Below are 16,868 nucleotides of genomic sequence, written 5' to 3' on the forward strand. Positions count from 1 at the left end.
TTGGAGTAGATTACTGAAAGTACTGTGGACCTCCAAAAGAACAAATAAATCTGTGTTGGACGAAATATAATCAGAGTGTTCCCTGGAAGCCAGAATGGCCAGACATTGTCTGTCTTACTTTGGACATATTATCAGAAGGGAACAGTCCCTGGAGAAGAATATCTTGTTTGGTAAGTTGGAGGGTCATAGAAAAAGAGGAAAACCCCCAATGAGATGGATTGGCACCATGGCGGCACCAATGGGCTCAGGCATGGCAACAAAAGTGACGTTTGTGAAAGGCTGGTCAGTGTTTCATTCTGTTGTACATAGGGTCGCTATACGTTGGTTCTGACTCTATGACACCTAAAACCAAACAACACAAGAGAGAAGAATGGGACTTCCCAGGTGGCGCAAACAGTTAACTTGCTTGGCTGCTAATTAAAAGGTTTGAGTTTAAAGTTCCACTGGAGATGCCTCCGAAGAAAGATCTGGTCTATTTCCAAAAAATCAGAAATTCTTATAAAGCATTAACCAGCATTGTTCTACTCTAACACACTTGGGGTCATCATGAGTTGGAATCCACTCGACCTTATCTGATTTTATAAGCAAAATGCTGCCAGTTAGAGTATGGAACAATGTTTGTTTTAACCTGATGTGATTATTTTATGCCTCTTAGAAATAATTTTCAGGCTTATGAATGCATGGTTTTTCAATCGTAAAGCTCTGTGCATGCATTAACAAGGAAAATATTCACAAAAATGTGTTGGTTAGGTATTCCTAAACCTTCTTTGCATTTGGTTTCCAAGTGTCTGTGGCCATCTAGCTCTTTTCCACCAGGAGTGTTGGTGAGGCAGCGCGTCTTGAAATGCAGCTGAGGATTTTCTTCAGAGCTCCTGACACCCGTCCTGGTTTTGATATGAATATAAGAAAATGGCAAGTTCATCGTGACTGCTGCCTGGAGGCTGGTAGCTAACTTACTAACTTGATGTTGAACCAAGAGGGGTGGGGAAAAGTGCCTCTAAGATCAATAAATGCATTTCTGTGCCCAAGTGATGTGCACGGGGTTGGGTAGGGCTGTTTTAGAAACCCTGGTAGAGATGTATATCAAGGAGGCTGTGGTTACGTGAGTCTCGATTTCAATCCAGAGTCAGAGCTAGAGAAGTGGGTTTGCAGATTTGCCATCTAGACACAGCTGCCAGCCTACAGGAGACCATCTAAGGAAAGTGCAGATAGGGGAGTAAACCAGTATTGATCTTTGGGGTAAACAAGTGTTTAGAAAACTTAATAAGAACTGAAGGGACTGAGTGAGCAGCCAGGGAGACAGGAGATATGGAAGAACAGGTTTGGGATTTGCATCCTACAGAGGGAAGGAAGGTCAGCTGGGCCAAGCAAGTGATGCTGAGAGGTTAAGCAGAAGGACAGTGGATTTGACTCATGACCTCGAATACGGGTTTCTGAAATTAGAGGCATAGACGTTAGACTGGGTAGAGGAGCCAGTGAAACGAACTAGGGAGAGACAACGTGTTCAGACATCAAAAGAGGCGGCCAAGACAGAAGAGTAAACGCTTGTTTCTATGCTAATCCCAAACCGAAAAACTAAAATCCTACTTATAACGGATGTAAATCTTTACGGAAGCATACAGCGTCATGTCTTCCCTGGAGAGGCTGGTGTGCTTGGACCAGTGACTCAGCACTTAGCAGCCCAACGCTTAACCTACAGCGTCACTAGGGCTCGTTATAGGGGTAGTTGATGGCACAGAAGAGAATTCACTGTAGTTGTAAAGAACTGGAGAAGGCGACGAGGTTATGCAAAGGAGGGGGTCAGATCTGGAATCAAGCCCCATCGCCAGAGCAGCCAGCAGCGATGCAAGCGAGAAACCTCTTGAGGTTGCACAGGGCTGCTCTTCTAACAACTCGGTGCTATCTGGGGCTTCACTTCCGTAATAAATGAGGAACTCCAAGTGTGGCACGGTTATTGGCATTTAGCAGGAGGTCCAGGCCCGTTTATACCGGACTTGTAGAGCGCGCGTCCCACACAGCAGCCTCAGTCTGCGACCCACACACGATTCTCCAGCAGCTCGTCCAGCCCCTGCCTTGGCCCCAGCGGCTGCCAAACCCGAAAGCCCCGCCCACGTGCTCCCTCCTCCAGCGTCCTGGAGACAACTTCCAACGTGGCGCTACAGACTGCGCAGGCTCCGCACACAGGGCAGCAGGAACCGCCAGGGCGGAGGCAGGGGCGTGGTGACGCCATCGCGCACGCCCGGAGCAGGTGGGCGGGGTGGTGTCGAGCCGGGCTTCGCCACGTCGGCGCCGGCGGCCGGGGGCGTGCCCGCCCGTCAGACGTCCGCGCGCGGACTCAGGGCCCGCGCTGCCCTCGCGCTCACTCGCTCCTGACCAGTGAGCTTACGGTCTCGGCCCTGCGGAAGCCGGCACGCCATGTCTTCACCTCCTGAAGGGAAGCTGGAGACGAAAGCTGGACACCCGCCCGCCGGTACTGACTCGTTTCCCTTTCTCTCCTCGCGCGGTCTCTCGGCCTGCGCGTCCTGAGGGAGGGCTCGAACCCGCGGCCGGGTCCGGGCGGCACTGACGGGGCGCCGGGCGGGGGCTCTGCAGGGAGGGAGCGCTGGCCCTGCGAGGCGATGGAGACTGACTTGCAGGACAGCCGACTCCCCAGCCCCTAAAGTTGGGAAACCCCTAAATGTTGCCACAATCCCCAACGACAAGCCCCGTAATCGACAAGCCCGTGGCATTCCACTCTGACTAAAGACCCAAAAGAGTGTTCTTTCTTGCTGTGTTTTTTTGTTGTTGTTTAGTTTTTTCCTTTTTTTTAAAAAAAACCCAAACCATGAATCACTCAATATGACTTTCATATTCCGCTTTTGGTCCAATTGCTGGATTCCGGGAAGCCCTAAAACTTCTAAGGCAAAAAGGTGGACCCCAGAAAGAGTCACGTTTCCCCAGCCACCTAGGTGCTCAGCCCTCCCATTCGCGTCTCAGCACAGCGCCTGTGTGCACACTACACTGCAGGCCTCCACGGCTCCTTGAGCGACTGGTCAGCCATATGGAAGGACCACAGGAGCCACGTCACCCCCAGTGTGGCCTTCCCTGAAGGTCTTCATTGCACCTGTTAGTGTCACAAACTCAAGTCTTCAAAATAGCAGAAACCATAGAGAAACCCGTTTGCAAGATCCACTGCCATCGAGTCAGTTCTGACTCCCAGCATCCCCAGGTGGTGGTCATGGTGGTGGTGGTCAGGTGCCCTAGAGGCAATTCTGACTCATAGTGACCCTGTAGATGGTTTCCCAGGCTTTAAGTCTTTCCATCTTTCTTCTGTGTACCAAACCCTAAAGGACTGAGGAGAACGCTATAGGGTTTCCAATGCTGTAAATCTTGAAGGAAGCAAATTTCAAGGAAGCAGCTGGTAGATTCGAACGGGCATTGTTTCTTTCAGTTAGCAATCCAACACTTTACCCACTGTGCCACCAGGGTTCCTTGGTTGCAGTAAGGGTTCTCAGTGTCCACTGGCCCCTCGTGTGCCCCCTACCCTTCCCAGTTCTCTTCTGTAGGGCTTCACTTGTCTGCCACACCAGCTCTTGAAAGAGGTCACATTCCAAAGGAGGTAACATTGGCGGTTCGCAATCCAGCAGGAGACAAACGGTATGCCAAAGGAAAGGGACTTGAGGCTGGAACATTTAGAGCCTCCCTCCACCATGAAAGAACTGGGATTTGGGGTGATTTCAGAAACAACAGTTGGATTCTTTTTGTGCTGCCTTAGTGCAGAGGTACCTCAGGAAGAATTTGGTCTGTGGATAATGTTGTTAAATGCCATCAAGTCAGTTCTGACTCACAGTGACTATAGGGTTTCCAAGGAGCAGCTGGTGGGGTTTGAACTGCCGACCTTGCGGTTCAAACTGACCTTGCAATCTAGTGCTTACCCTATAGCGCCATAGCAGAACTCCTTGTTGTTAAGTGCCGTTGAGTCTGTTCTGACTAGTAGCAAGCCTGTATAGGGTCTCCAAGGAGCAGCTGGTGAGCTTGAGCCACCGACCATATGTTAGTAGTGCAGTGCTTATCCTACAGAGCCACACCAGGAGTCTACAGAGATATGGTTGTTGAGTCAGTTCCGACTCAAAGCGACCCTGTATAGGGTCTCCAAGGAGCAGCTGGTGAGTTTGAACCACCAACCTTGTGTTTAGGAGGCCAGTGCTTATCCCAGAGCACCATACCAGAATTGCATGCTGACCTTTCATTCCTCCCATGGGTGAGCTCATGTGCAGCTGCAGAAAGACCTGGCAGCACCACCATAGGGCGGAACGCCTTTATTTGCACTGAAGGCAGTGCTGCTTCTCCTGGACTAGGTACCAGCTCTCTGCACAGCTCCTCTCTGTCCCCAGGGTTCTGTGTGCATTACAGGGTATGGATGTTGTTGTTGTTGTTAAGTGCCATCGAGTCGCTTCCGACCCATAGCGACCCTGTACAGGGTTTCCGAGGCTGTAAATCTTTACGGGAGTAGAAAGCCTCATCTTTCTCCTGCATAGCGGCTGGTAATTTCGAACCGCTGACCTTAAGGTTCGCAGCCCAATTCATAACCACTACGCTACCAGAGCTCCTTTAATCTGAATAGCAGGAGTTCCGTTATGTGTAGAGATGTGTCCATATGGAGATTTTTCATATTAGAAGTGTTGTTGTTGTTGTTGTTATGTGCCGTGGAATCGGTTCTGACCCACAGAGACCCTGTACAGGGTTTCCAAGGCTGTACATCTTTATGGGAACAGAAAGCCTCATCTTTCTCATGCGGAACAGCTGGTAGTTTCGAACTGCTGACCTTGAGGTTCACAGCCAGATTCGTAACCACTACGCTACCAGAGTATAGTCTGTACATATTAAACCCTCACGAGACATTTCATGAGCAACTGGGATTTTCTTTGAATTGTCAAAGAAAGAGGTAGGCTTTGTGAGTGGGAAATTAATAGCATGCCTAAAGAGAGAAGGCCCCAGTTTTGTGCTCGTGCGACAGTGAATTTGGGTTCTCAGTTTGGAAACGTGTCACTTTGAGTTCTATGAGCTCAGTTTCCTGTTCTGTGCAGTGCCAAGGTTTGGTGGGTTTCCCCTGGGATTTGCAGGGTGGTGCTCACAGGAACTCCTTAGCTGCTTTCCTTGGCACACAAGAGTCCCAAGGGCTGGTAAGCCTACAGATCAATGCCTCAAGTGAGTCAAGAGGTTCTTTCAGCCTTCGAGAGTCCCTGTGTGGCACAAACAAATCCATGCTTGACTGTTACTAAAAGATTAGTGCGCTGAAGAAAGCCCTGGCAATCTGTTTCCCCAAAAAATCAATCTTTGGAAACTCTGTGAAGCACAGTCCTACTCAGACACCCATCATGTTGTTAAGAGTTAGAATCAACTCCCCAACAGCTGCTTTGGGTTTTAGCCTTCGGGGCCCAGATCTTGCAGGAACAGTTGAAATGAGTTGCCTTTGTTGTTGTTGTTAAGTGCTGTGAGTGGATTGTGACCCATAGCATCCCTATATAGGGTTTCCAAGGAGCAGCTAGTAAGCTTGAACCACTGACCTTGCCGTTCAAATGGCTTTACAGCCTGACACATTAACCCACCGTGCCACACCGGGACTCCTCCACTAGTTGCCTTGGGAAAGCCCGTGTGTTATCAGGCCTGTTGGATGTGGACAGAGTCCGAAGGAAGGGCCCATCAGCCCATGCCTGGAGGTGCAGGTTAGAAAGCAACTTTCTGTGGGTCCATCCTCTGCCTTGTAGCTGTACCCCACAGGCATTCCCTTGCCTGTTCAGTGTGACCAAGCCAGAGAGTAGGCAGTTCTGCAGAGTAGGTGTTTAAAGGTTAAAAAAAAGAAAAAAAAAGAAGAGGCAATCCACTGTAATAAAAGATAATCATCAAGGATAGCCAAGAGCACAGTTCATCCATCAAAATCATAGCCTTAAACACTTGGGGAACACTTTCATTAAGTGCTTACCTCAGACAGGTGCTCAAACCCACAATAGGGAATAGTAACATTCTCCTGCTGTGCCTGTTCACTGCTCCTATGTGTTTGCTCGGGGTGCTCTGGTGTAAGCCCAGGCGACCCCTACCTCCACCTGTCTGCCTCCCGTCTCCTGGCTTCTGGGACTGGAGGTTACCCTTAGCTCAGGGCTGCCACCACACACTCAGTGTCCTGGTTCTCTTTTCACTCTCCACCCCCCTTTGCACACTCCCTGCCCCTGCCCTGTGGCTTGAGTGGCCTCACCCCTTTCTCCATGTCCCATCCCTGCCTCCATCTCTGGTGTCGCTGCTTCTCTGGATAAGGTCCCTCATTCTGCTGAAAGCCCTTCTTGCCCATAGTGGGTACAGTCACCAGCCACAGGCCTTTTCCGCAGTGTAGCTGGATGGATATGAGCAGTGGATACCGCTGCCTCAGGTTCTAGTGCGTGGGCAGGAAGCTGCGGGCCCTGTAGAAGTCATCAAGTCTTAATGAGTTGAGACCTCACCGCTGCTCTCGGCTACAAAACATTTGCGGAGAAATGGGGTGACACTGCTTGTTCTCGGAGCCTTACTGCAGATACAGATTAGCCGAGGTGGAATTAGTGGTGTTCTGCAGCAGAAAGCAGGGGATAATTACAAGCCCAGCAGCACTCACGTCAGCCCATCTTTGTGAGTTTGTGGCAGTGATGTGGATAAAACCTCTGTGTCAAATCCATTTGGCTGGCCCCGTTCCCCTTCATTTGCTGCCAGGGGAGCCAAAACCATATGTCACTAGACAGTCTCATAAATTTAAGATGTGACCACTTTGAGTATTACCAATTTACATATAATTTTGTTTAAAGCGCTTTAATGGCTAAAGCGCTCAACAGCGAACTGAAGAAAAATAGGGCAGTCTGCTCATGGAATCCCAATGAGACAGTTCAGTACTTCCCTGCAGGGTCTATAGGAGTTGGAATCAACAGCAGGGAATATTTAGGTTTCTTTGAAAAGTATAAAAAAGTGTGTGGGAAAGTGTTACTGTCTTTTCATTTTGAAGCCCCATCTTGTCTTATATATTGCTTTGAGAACTCAGTCAGAAGCGCCTGTGAGCACAGTTGAATATATCTGAATTAAAATGAGAGACTATTCCGCTTCCTTACTAACTTGAAAACAATCCCACTACTCTGTTGTTTTAATAGAAGACAGGCGGCTCTGAAGGGTCCTGGGTGACAGTTCTCCACGAGGAGTTCTCTCCCTGCTGGAAGGTTTTCAGACGATCTGGGTTGCCCTGGCTAGAAACCAAAGACTCCTGTCTTTTCTCATGTTAGTCACCTCGGTCCAGTCCTGGATGGGCTGAGTACAACACCAACGTGTCCATCACTGTCATGAAGGCTTTACAGCTTCCAGGCAGCAGGCCAGTCTGTGTTGTCCAGTCCCATTTGGTTCTGTGTGCAGGATTAGCTTCCTAGTGCTGCGGGAACAAATGCCCCTAAACCGGGTGCCTCTGTACTGCGGGTCAGCTCTGTGGCTGCTGCTGCCAGTCCGTGGCGTTCCTCCGCTTGTAGGACCCTTGCTGCCCTCTCTGTCGGCCTCTGTCATCACGTGGCATTCTCCCTGTGTCTCTGAGTGTGCTTCTACTGACTAGGACACCAGCCATCTGGATGAGGGCCACCCTGAGGACTTGGTCTCAATTCAGTGGCATCCACAAAGACCCTGATTCCTAACAAGGCCCCATTCACTGGGGCCAGGGGTTAGGACTCCCACAGATCTTTGGGGGGCACATAACACCCCTTCTCACATCTTCTGTGTGTGTCCTGTCCCTCAGAGTGCCCCGTGGTGGGTGCTGAGCTTTGCGAGTGCTTTCTCTTCAGCTGCAGAAGGCTTTTGGTTCCCACAGAGAAGTTGGATTCTATGGTTAAACTGTAACACACCACCCAGTCTCTGTGGCTGAGGACAGGGAAGGCTGGTTCCTCTCCTGGACAGCCGGCTCCCTGACAAGGAGCCCTTCAGGGACCAGGCTCCTACACGTGAGGCTGCCGTTAGGTGCGGGGTTCTGCGTTAGCGATAGTGTGTTGTGCTTAGGGGTTTGGGTGCGGTCTGGTGATTGTATTAGTATCTCTGACTGTTGTGATAAAGTACCCCAGACTTAGAGACCTAACACTGGTTCTGAAGGTCAAAAGTCCAGAATGGGTGACACTAGGCTAAACTAAACATGGGTGTTTAGCTGAGGAGGTGTGGGGGAGGGAGCTGGGAGAATCTAGTTCCGCCAGCATTCCTTGGTTCGTGCCAACCCCCCTTTGGTCTTCAGAGTCAGTGGAAGCTGATGGGTCTTACATCTCATCATCCTGCTCTCTCTCTCTCTCTCTCTCTCTCTCTCTCTCTCTCTCTCTCTCTCTCTCTCTCTCTCTCGTGTTCAATGGCTGGTTTCTTGAAAAGTAGATCACCAGATGCCCATGAGTGGGCTTGAAATACCAATCTCTTGACCAGAAGCCCCCCTCCCTCATTGTTTAGTGCCATCGAGTCAGTCCCCACCTATTGAGACCCTTGAACTGTCGACCTTGCAGTTCAAACCCACTTTGCAGTCCAGTGCATTAACCCACAGCACCACACCAGGACTCCTTTTACCTACCCCCATTGGTGGTGGTGGTTATGTGCCATGGAGTCAGTTCCGACCCATAGCGACCCTGAACAAGGTTTCCGAGGCTGTAAATCCTTACAGGAGCAGAAAGCCTCATCTTTCTCCCGCGGAACAGCTGGTAGATTCGCGGAACAGCTGGTAGATTCGAACTGCCTCCCCCCATTAGCAACCTTAATTCCATGTGTGACCCTAATCCTCCCTTGACGTGTGAAATAACACAGTCACGGGTCCCAGAGATGGGCTGTGGACATCTTTGGGGGACACACTTCTTCCTACCACAGTCACTGTCCCCATATTATAGCCCAAGATTTCCTCACGTGGCCCCAATTGGACTGCATTCAGTGAACATCCACCTAGTCTCTGCCCCAAACACCACCTCCCCAGGCCGAGAATCTCTGGAACATCTCCAAACACTGTTGGTGCGGGAACTATTTCAGCCAACTTCCCTAAACCCCAGGTTACACCCCCACCCCACCCCACCCCGCCCTCTCCTGGTGGCTGTGTCACTGTCCAGCCACTCCCCGGGCCTCCTTTGGGTCAACACTGTGTTGTGAACTGCCGTAGGCACTGGCATGGGAGACGGGGCCTGGACTTCCTCTTGGGAAGTTCTGTGACCCCCCGGCAAGTCTGGCGGGTCTCTAACCTGCGCCTTTACCTCTCATCTTTGAGCTCCTTCCCTTTGGGACCAGATGAGATTCGAAGCTCAGATGAGCTGTTCCCTCCTGTTTTCTCAGCAGTATTGGAGGGATAACCGTGAGGTTAGCAAGTTTGGGAACTGCCCAGCACTCATTTTCTGCACGGTGGTGCCTTCCACTCATTTGAGTAGCTTTTCTCAGATAAGAACAGAGATAACAAGCCAGTGTTGCAGAACCCACCGAACTGCTTTGTGGGACATGGTGTGAAGTAGCTACCTGCCCTAAGGCTTCTGAGAGATCCAGGGAACGCCCTTCCCATCTGCCACCCTCTTTCCGGCTATGGAATTTTGTAAGCTGCCCTTGGTGACTCACCCCCACACGTGACGGCTGGGCCCCATGAGAAGTTGGTGGCCACACCGGTATTTGCCTGCTTGCCAGCAATTGCCAGTGGGTGATATTTCCTCCTCTTCCTTTCCCCTCTGGCAGGAAGGGCACTGCAGAAAGCTTTTTAGTTTAGACTTATTTTTACGCCTCAACATAAAGAAAACAAGATTCCTCACAACTGGACCTGTCAGCAACATCCTGATGGGGAAAGAGTGAAATTGTATGGATTTCATTTAACTTGGATATACACTCATGGAAGCAGCAGCCAAGCAGTCAAGAAATGTATATTGCACTGGGAAAATCTGCTGCAAAAGACCTCTTTAAAGTGTTCAAGAGCAAGCATGGCACCTTGAGCACTAAGGTGCGCTTGGCCCAAGCCATAGGATTTTCAGTCATTTCATGCACATGCAAAAAGCTGGACAACGAATAAGGAAGACTGTAGAAGAACCCATATCTGTGAATTATGGTGTTGGAGAAGAAAATTGAAAGTCCCGTAGACTGCCAGAAGAACAAATCAATCTGTGTTGGAGAAGCACAGCCAGAATGCTCCTTAGCAGCTAGCATGGCCAGACTTCGTGTCTCGCACTTTGGACATGTATCAGGAGGGACCAATCCCTGGAGAAGCACAGCATGCTTTGGAAAGGGCAGTGTTTTGTTCTGTTGTCCGTAGGGTCACTATGAGTCAGAACCGACTCGATGGCACCTAACGACAACTTGTGCTCCATGCTAAGTTGTTATGCAGTGTAAGGAGATGGTGCCTGGATAGGGGAGGGACTAGGGCAATCCGTTGCACAGAGCGACCCCTGGCGTGTTTGTGCTGCCACTGCACATGGAGACAGAGCAGCAGGAGTGGTCCCATGATAGTCAGCTGACACCATCAGTCAGCTGACGCCCACGATGGACTGACGCTGTCTTTACAGAGTGTGTTCTTCATTCTCAGCACCCCAGAGTAGAACCACAGGGTTTTCAGTGGCTGATTTTCCAGAATTAATGCACCGGACCTTTCTCCCAAGGCACCTTAGGATGAACTTGAAGCGCCAGTCCTCGGTCAGCAGCCAAGCCCACTAACCATCTGTACCCACAGAGAGTGCTCACAGAGGTGGATGCTAGTATCTCTTCCACATGAGATGCTGGTGAAGAAACGGGACAGTCCCAGGAACTTGAAGGCTCATTTCTCTCAATGTGTTTATAAGAGTAGCTGGACTCTTGGAGTGACGTTGTAGGATCAGCTCAGGACTGTGAACTTACAGGTCAGCAGTTCAAACACAGCAGGTGCTCCTCGGAAACCCCATACCGGGTCACTAGGAGTCAGAATCGACTTGACGGCACGTCACAACAACATGAGAGTAGCTAACCATTGCTGCCCTTCCTGTGTGCAAACCGGTTTAACCCTCAGGTCCCCTGGGAGGGAGGAGCAGCGTCACCTTTTGCATACAGATTCATGGCACGAAGGTACAGTGAGCTTCAGTGCTTTGCTCGTCCAGACACACGAGAGGCTGGACCCCTGCCCTTCAGCTCTGCCCAGCACTGCTGCTGAGAGGAGGCCAGTTTGGCTTTAAAGGTGGAGAACGGCTCTGAATATGGACCTCTGGGTGGTAGCAATGGTTAACACATTCAACTGATAATCTAAAGGTGGGAGGTTCAAGTCCATCCTAGAAGCACCTTGGAAAAAAGACCTGGCCATCTACTTCTAACAGCTCAGCTGTCAAGACCGTATGGAATACAGTGCTCCTCCAACACATGGAGTCACTGAGTCGGGGTCGACCGGATGGTAGCTGTGCAGTTTCAGTAGGCCCACCCAACAGAATTCCTAGTCTGCTTTCTCTTCTCCTGTCTCTCGTAGAAATGCTTGCACTGGTAAATGATTCCGCAAAGATTTCTACAAAAGTCATCCTGCAATTGCCATTTTACTCACGAAGAGTTGGAGAGACAATGGTAAAACAATCCAAACAAATATGTGCTGTCATAATTTTTGGCAGTGTTGCAAGTTACAATGAATCTGTCTCCAGCACTGAGTTATTATTATTACCGCATTAATCACCAAGCCTACTGTGAGGTATTAATGAAGTTCATTGTTTTTATAAACTAGATTAAATGGCAGCATTACTGCTGGGTGACTCAGCCCTGACATTGTGGACTTACAGCACCCAGGAATGGGCCAGCTGCTCCTCAAGCCTAGGACGACATGATGATGTCACCTGGACATCGTCACCGGTTTTCTTTGTCATTAGTTACACAGATCTTTTTACTTTTAGTTAGTTTACGGAACACAGCTGTGAGTTAGAGCTTCAGTGTTTTATGTCTAGCTATGACATTGAAAACATTCAGACCATTTCAAGCAGGTATTTTAATTAAGAAACTCTGGTGACACTGTGGTGTGCTGGAGGATAAACACTGGACTGCTATCCACAAGGTCAGGAGTTTAGACCCACTATGAGGCTTTCTGCGCCTGTAAACATTTACAGCCTTAGAAATCCTATGCAGAGTCATGATAAGTTGGAACCGACTTGATTGCAGTGGGGTTTGGTGGTGTTTTTGTTGGTGCTGTAGGGTAAGCACTGGATTGCTAACCACAAGATTGGCGAGTCAAACCCACCAGTCACTCCAATGGAGAAAGATAAGGCTACCTGCTCCCATAAGGATTTAAAGTCCCAGAAACCCTGTGCAGGGTCGGTAGGAGTTGGAGTCGACTGGATGGTGTTGGGTTTGTTTTAATCAATTTCTTACTGGCCTGGTATAGGAGTGGAGTAGAGGGGAATCCCTGGGCGGGCCAAAAGGTAGTCCTCTTAGCTCCTCACTGAGAGGTTGGAGGCAACTCAGATGAATGGCTTGGTGATCAACTTCCCAGAAAAGTAAGTCACTAAGAACCCTGTGGATCACATTTCTCCTCAGACACATGTGGAGTTGCCCTGAGTTCGAACTGACAACACAGCCCCAAAAACAATTTTAAAGAAATGTTCATTGGGGCGATTCTTCTAGGATGCACCCACAATGGAAACATTCACACATCTGTGGTCCACATCAGCCTGAACTCAGGATTCTTGAGAATGCATAAATATAAGCTTGCTCTTCTGTGGGCTGGGAGTTTAAATTTACAGTTTGGTCTGGAAATTCTATTCTGAGAAACCTGACCTGAAATAAAAAGATTCCTGTCACCCTACTCTGGGTCTGGCAGAAGTATTTACAGCATCTCTCCAAAAGGATGCTCCTTTACCTCCAGCGCTGTGGATTCTCACAGCTAAGACCCTGCTGGAGACAGACTCCCAGGGCCCAGCCCCTCCTGCACAAGAGCAGGAATCAAATTGGCAGACAGAGCACACAACAGAGGACCTCACAGAACAAAACAACAGCCAGATGTTATTCACAGGCTCCATTTCCAAAGGTGTGGCTGACCACACAACAGGAAAATACTGATACAAAAAATAAAAACAACAAAATACCTAAAAATGCAGCATTCACTTTCATTGTTTTTATCTGAGCTCCAAAGTAAAGGAAATCCCCTAGACCAAAGCAAAGATGGAACAGAAAATTCATATGCATGAGCAGGAAGCAGGTTGGTAGGGTCCGCCAAATAGCTGCTCGACTCATAGCGACCCCATGTGATTGTGCGGCTGCTTCATAGAGTTTTCAAGGCCATCGTCTGTGGGGGCACATTACCAGGCATTTCTTCAAGTGGGACGCTGGTGGGTTCCAGCCACCAACCTTGTGGTTAGCAGCTGAGCACTTAACCACTGCTCCTCCTGTCTCCCCAGTGCACAGCCTCCAGTGTCCCTAGTACACACATACCCAGCTGGCAGCAGTATGCATGGGAAAATCTAAGGATCTAAAATAACTGAAAACATGAGGAAAGAAGTGTCCCTAGTCAAAAAAAAAAAAAAAAAAGACTAGATTAATTTGAGAAGAAAAAACATCTAGACATTTTTTAAAAAATGAAATGATTGAAATAAAACTCAGTAGATGGGCACCATACAAGGCCCAACGGTGTGTGTGTCCATCCCTTGCCCTGGATCACTATGGAAAGGGGGAGGCAGGACTAGGAGGAGGGCACCGTGTGTGTGTGGCTCACTGCTGCCCCGACGAATGCTTGGGGTCTGCCTCCCAGTACTGAACATGGTGATAACAGATTCGAAGATGAATCCTGAACAAAATGGGGGAAATGTGGTACAGAATTTCAAGTCTCATGCACTCCAGACTTCCTGAAGCCATGGAGATTGGGAGAGATCGCCTGGGACTGTTCTCTGAGACCATTTGTAAACCTTAATCCAAAATATCCAATGAGCTCATCTGAAAACAATAGTGTAGCTTTGTTGTTCTTGTTAAATGTCATCAACTCGGTTCTGATTCCTATGGACACTTAGTAGGATTTCTTTGCGGGAGCAGAAAGCCTTTTTCTTCCTTAGAGGCGACTGGCAGTCTCAAACTGCTGCCCTTGTGTTTGCCAGTGCAGCGTTTATCCTACAGAGACACTGGATTGCCTGGAGCAGTATGCTGGTTTAAGAGCTATCCGTCTGTAAAACTTGATTACAATGGTTCATAGCCGCAGTTAATGATCCTCTCACAGGTCCATGTGCTGAAGACTGGATGAATGCGTTGTACCCGTGCCGCAATAAGCAGGGGTGACACGGCTGAACTTGAAACCATACTGCTTGAAACCATGATGTGTCTGTGAAACGCCCGCCCAGAACAGCCAGAAAGGAGTCTTGCTGCTGGTCACATGCTTTGAGCTCAGCTGACCTAAGGCTTGGTGGTTCCAACTCAGGAAGAAAAGGCCTGGGGAACTCAACGTAAGGGTGGTGGCCAAGGAAGCCCTTTGGGGCACATGTACTCTGACCCACAGGTTCACCCTGAGTGGGCTGGGATGGCTCAAGGGCAGCAGTAGACACGAGATTAATCATGTCCAGGAGAAGGTGCTTGGGAAGCAAAGTGGTTACAAGTCAGGCTGCGAACCGCAAGGTCAGCAGTTTGAAACTTCCAGCCGTTCCATGGGAAAGGCTTTCTGATCCTGTAAAGATTTACAGCCTGGGAAACCCTGTGCAGGGTCACTATGAGTCAGAACCAACTCCATGGCATACAGCTAGCACCAGGAGAAGGGAGTGGGGGGCTATGGGACATGGAATTTCCTATTAAGGTGATAAGAATGTTGTACAGTCATTTGTGATAACCACTGTATAATACTGTGAATATGTTCATAAAACACTGAATTGTATCCTTGAAATGAGGGAGCTGTATGAATCGTATATGAGGAAACACTGAATAAGCAGAATTAACATCTACCCACACTCACAACCGGCGCCCTGGTGGCATTTGGTAAAACATTTGACTGCTAACCACATGATGGGTGGGTCACACCCACCAACAGCGATCTGCTTGTGTAAAGATTGTAGTGTGCCATCGAGTTGATTCCACTTGGTAAGACTCTGTAGGATCTGATTTCCCTGGGCTGTGATCGGTCTGGGAACAGAGTTTTTTTTCCAAGGAAGAGCTGATGTGTTTGAACCACCGACTCTTCAATGAGCCACCAGGGTTCCTTTTCCTAAGATTCCGCCTAGGAAACCCTGGGGGGAGTTGGACTCTGCCCTGTAAGTGCTCTCTGAGTCAGGATCAACTCAACAGCAGCTGGTTTGGAAACAGCACTTACTAGAGTTTCAGAAGACTCCTGGTGTGGCACTGTAGGGTAAGCACTGGACTGTTAACCAGCAGGTCAGTGGTTCAAGCCCAAGAGCCATTCCTCAGAAACTACAGGGTCCCTAGGAGTCCTTAGCAAGTCAAGGGCGCTTACTTAGTAACACCACCACAGGCTTTCAAAGGCCATAGAAGCCAGCTGCTGTTCCTGCTGGGCTTGGTGGCCCTGACCCAGTAACTGCCCTGATAACTGTGAGCACACTTTTAAGCGTCCTCAGTCTTCTGAGGAAACATCTCAGGGCAGGACTTGAGCGGGCCCTTGTTGTATTAGGATGTTGGAGCCAGCATCACTGGCTGTTTGCTTGATGTCAACACTGCTCTGGAGAAGCACTTGACCAAAAGCAGCAGCCCAGGCTAGGGACATTTCATGTGGAGAGCGCATGGTCTTGTCTCCCACACACTGCTGGTGCCCGAGGTACTTCTCTAGATTGGCCTGTGGTCAGCCCTCCATGTCCACATGAATCATCCCCCACCCCCTTTCTGTTTCAGTGAGAGCCGGCGGGATGCGAATAGTGCAGAAACACCCACACACCAGTGACAGCAAAGACGAGAAGGACAAGGACGACCAGGAGTGGGAGAGCTCCAGGTGGGAGACCTCTGGTGGCTTGTTGAAAAGCCAGAGTTTGGTTAAATGTTAACGTTTGTTCTCTGTATTTGATAACCCCAGGACTCTCAGGTCCCTTCCTGACTGACTATCACCAACCCGCACTGTCCCCTCACCCCCATCCTTCACTGCCCCTCTACCCCTCACCCAATTCCCTCACTGTTCCCCCACCCCTCACCCCTATCTGTCACTGTCCTCCCCCTCGCCCCCGCCCCCATCCCTCACTGTCCCCACCCCACACTTCCCCCACCCCTCACCCTCATCTCATATTACCTCCACCCCTCACCCCCATCCCTCACTGTCCCCACCCCTCACCCCATCTCACATATCCAATGAGCTCATCTGAAAACAATAGTGTAGCTTTGTTGTTCTTGTTAAATGTCATCAACTCGGTTCTGATTCCTATGGACACTTAGTAGGATTTCTTTGCGGGAGCAGAAAGCCTTTTTCTTCCTTAGAGGCGACTGGCAGTCTCAAACTGCTGCCCTTGTGTTTGCCAGTGCAGCGTTTATCCTACAGAGACACTGGATTGCCTGGAGCAGTATGCTGGTTTAAGAGCTATCCGTCTGTAAAACTTGATTACAATGGTTCATAGCCGCAGTTAATGATCCTCTCACAGGTCCATGTGCTGAAGACTGGATGAATGCGTTGTACCCGTGCCGCAATAAGCAGGGGTGACACGGCTGAACTTGAAACCATACTGCTTGAAACCATGATGTGTCTGTGAAACGCCCGCCCAGAACAGCCAGAAAGGAGTCTTGCTGCTGGTCACATGCTTTGAGCTCAGCTGACCTAAGGCTTGGTGGTTCCAACTCAGGAAGAAAAGGCCTGGGGAACTCAACGTAAGGGTGGTGGCCAAGGAAGCCCTTTGGGGCACATGTACTCTGACCCACAGGTTCACCCTGAGTGGGCTGGGATGGCTCAAGGGCAGCAGTAGACACGAGATTAATCATGTCCAGGAGAAGGTGCTTGGGAAGCA

General features: G+C 49.6%; 1 protein-coding gene across 1 annotated transcript in view; it reads left to right on the forward strand.

The window, feature by feature from the left end:
* Positions 1 to 2,415: 2,415 nt before the first annotated feature.
* DAP (death-associated protein) overlaps positions 2,416 to 16,868 on the forward strand; it is a 58,422-nt gene continuing 43,969 nt past the window's right edge. The window contains exons 1-2 of the mRNA XM_006876163.1: positions 2,416 to 2,470; positions 15,775 to 15,871. Coding sequence (XP_006876225.1) covers positions 2,416 to 2,470; positions 15,775 to 15,871 — 152 coding nt within the window. The remainder of the gene's footprint in view (positions 2,471 to 15,774; positions 15,872 to 16,868) is intronic.

This window comes from Chrysochloris asiatica, unplaced genomic scaffold (assembly GCF_000296735.1).
Source record: "Chrysochloris asiatica unplaced genomic scaffold, ChrAsi1.0 scaffold00358, whole genome shotgun sequence".
NCBI lineage: Eukaryota > Metazoa > Chordata > Mammalia > Afrosoricida > Chrysochloridae > Chrysochloris > Chrysochloris asiatica.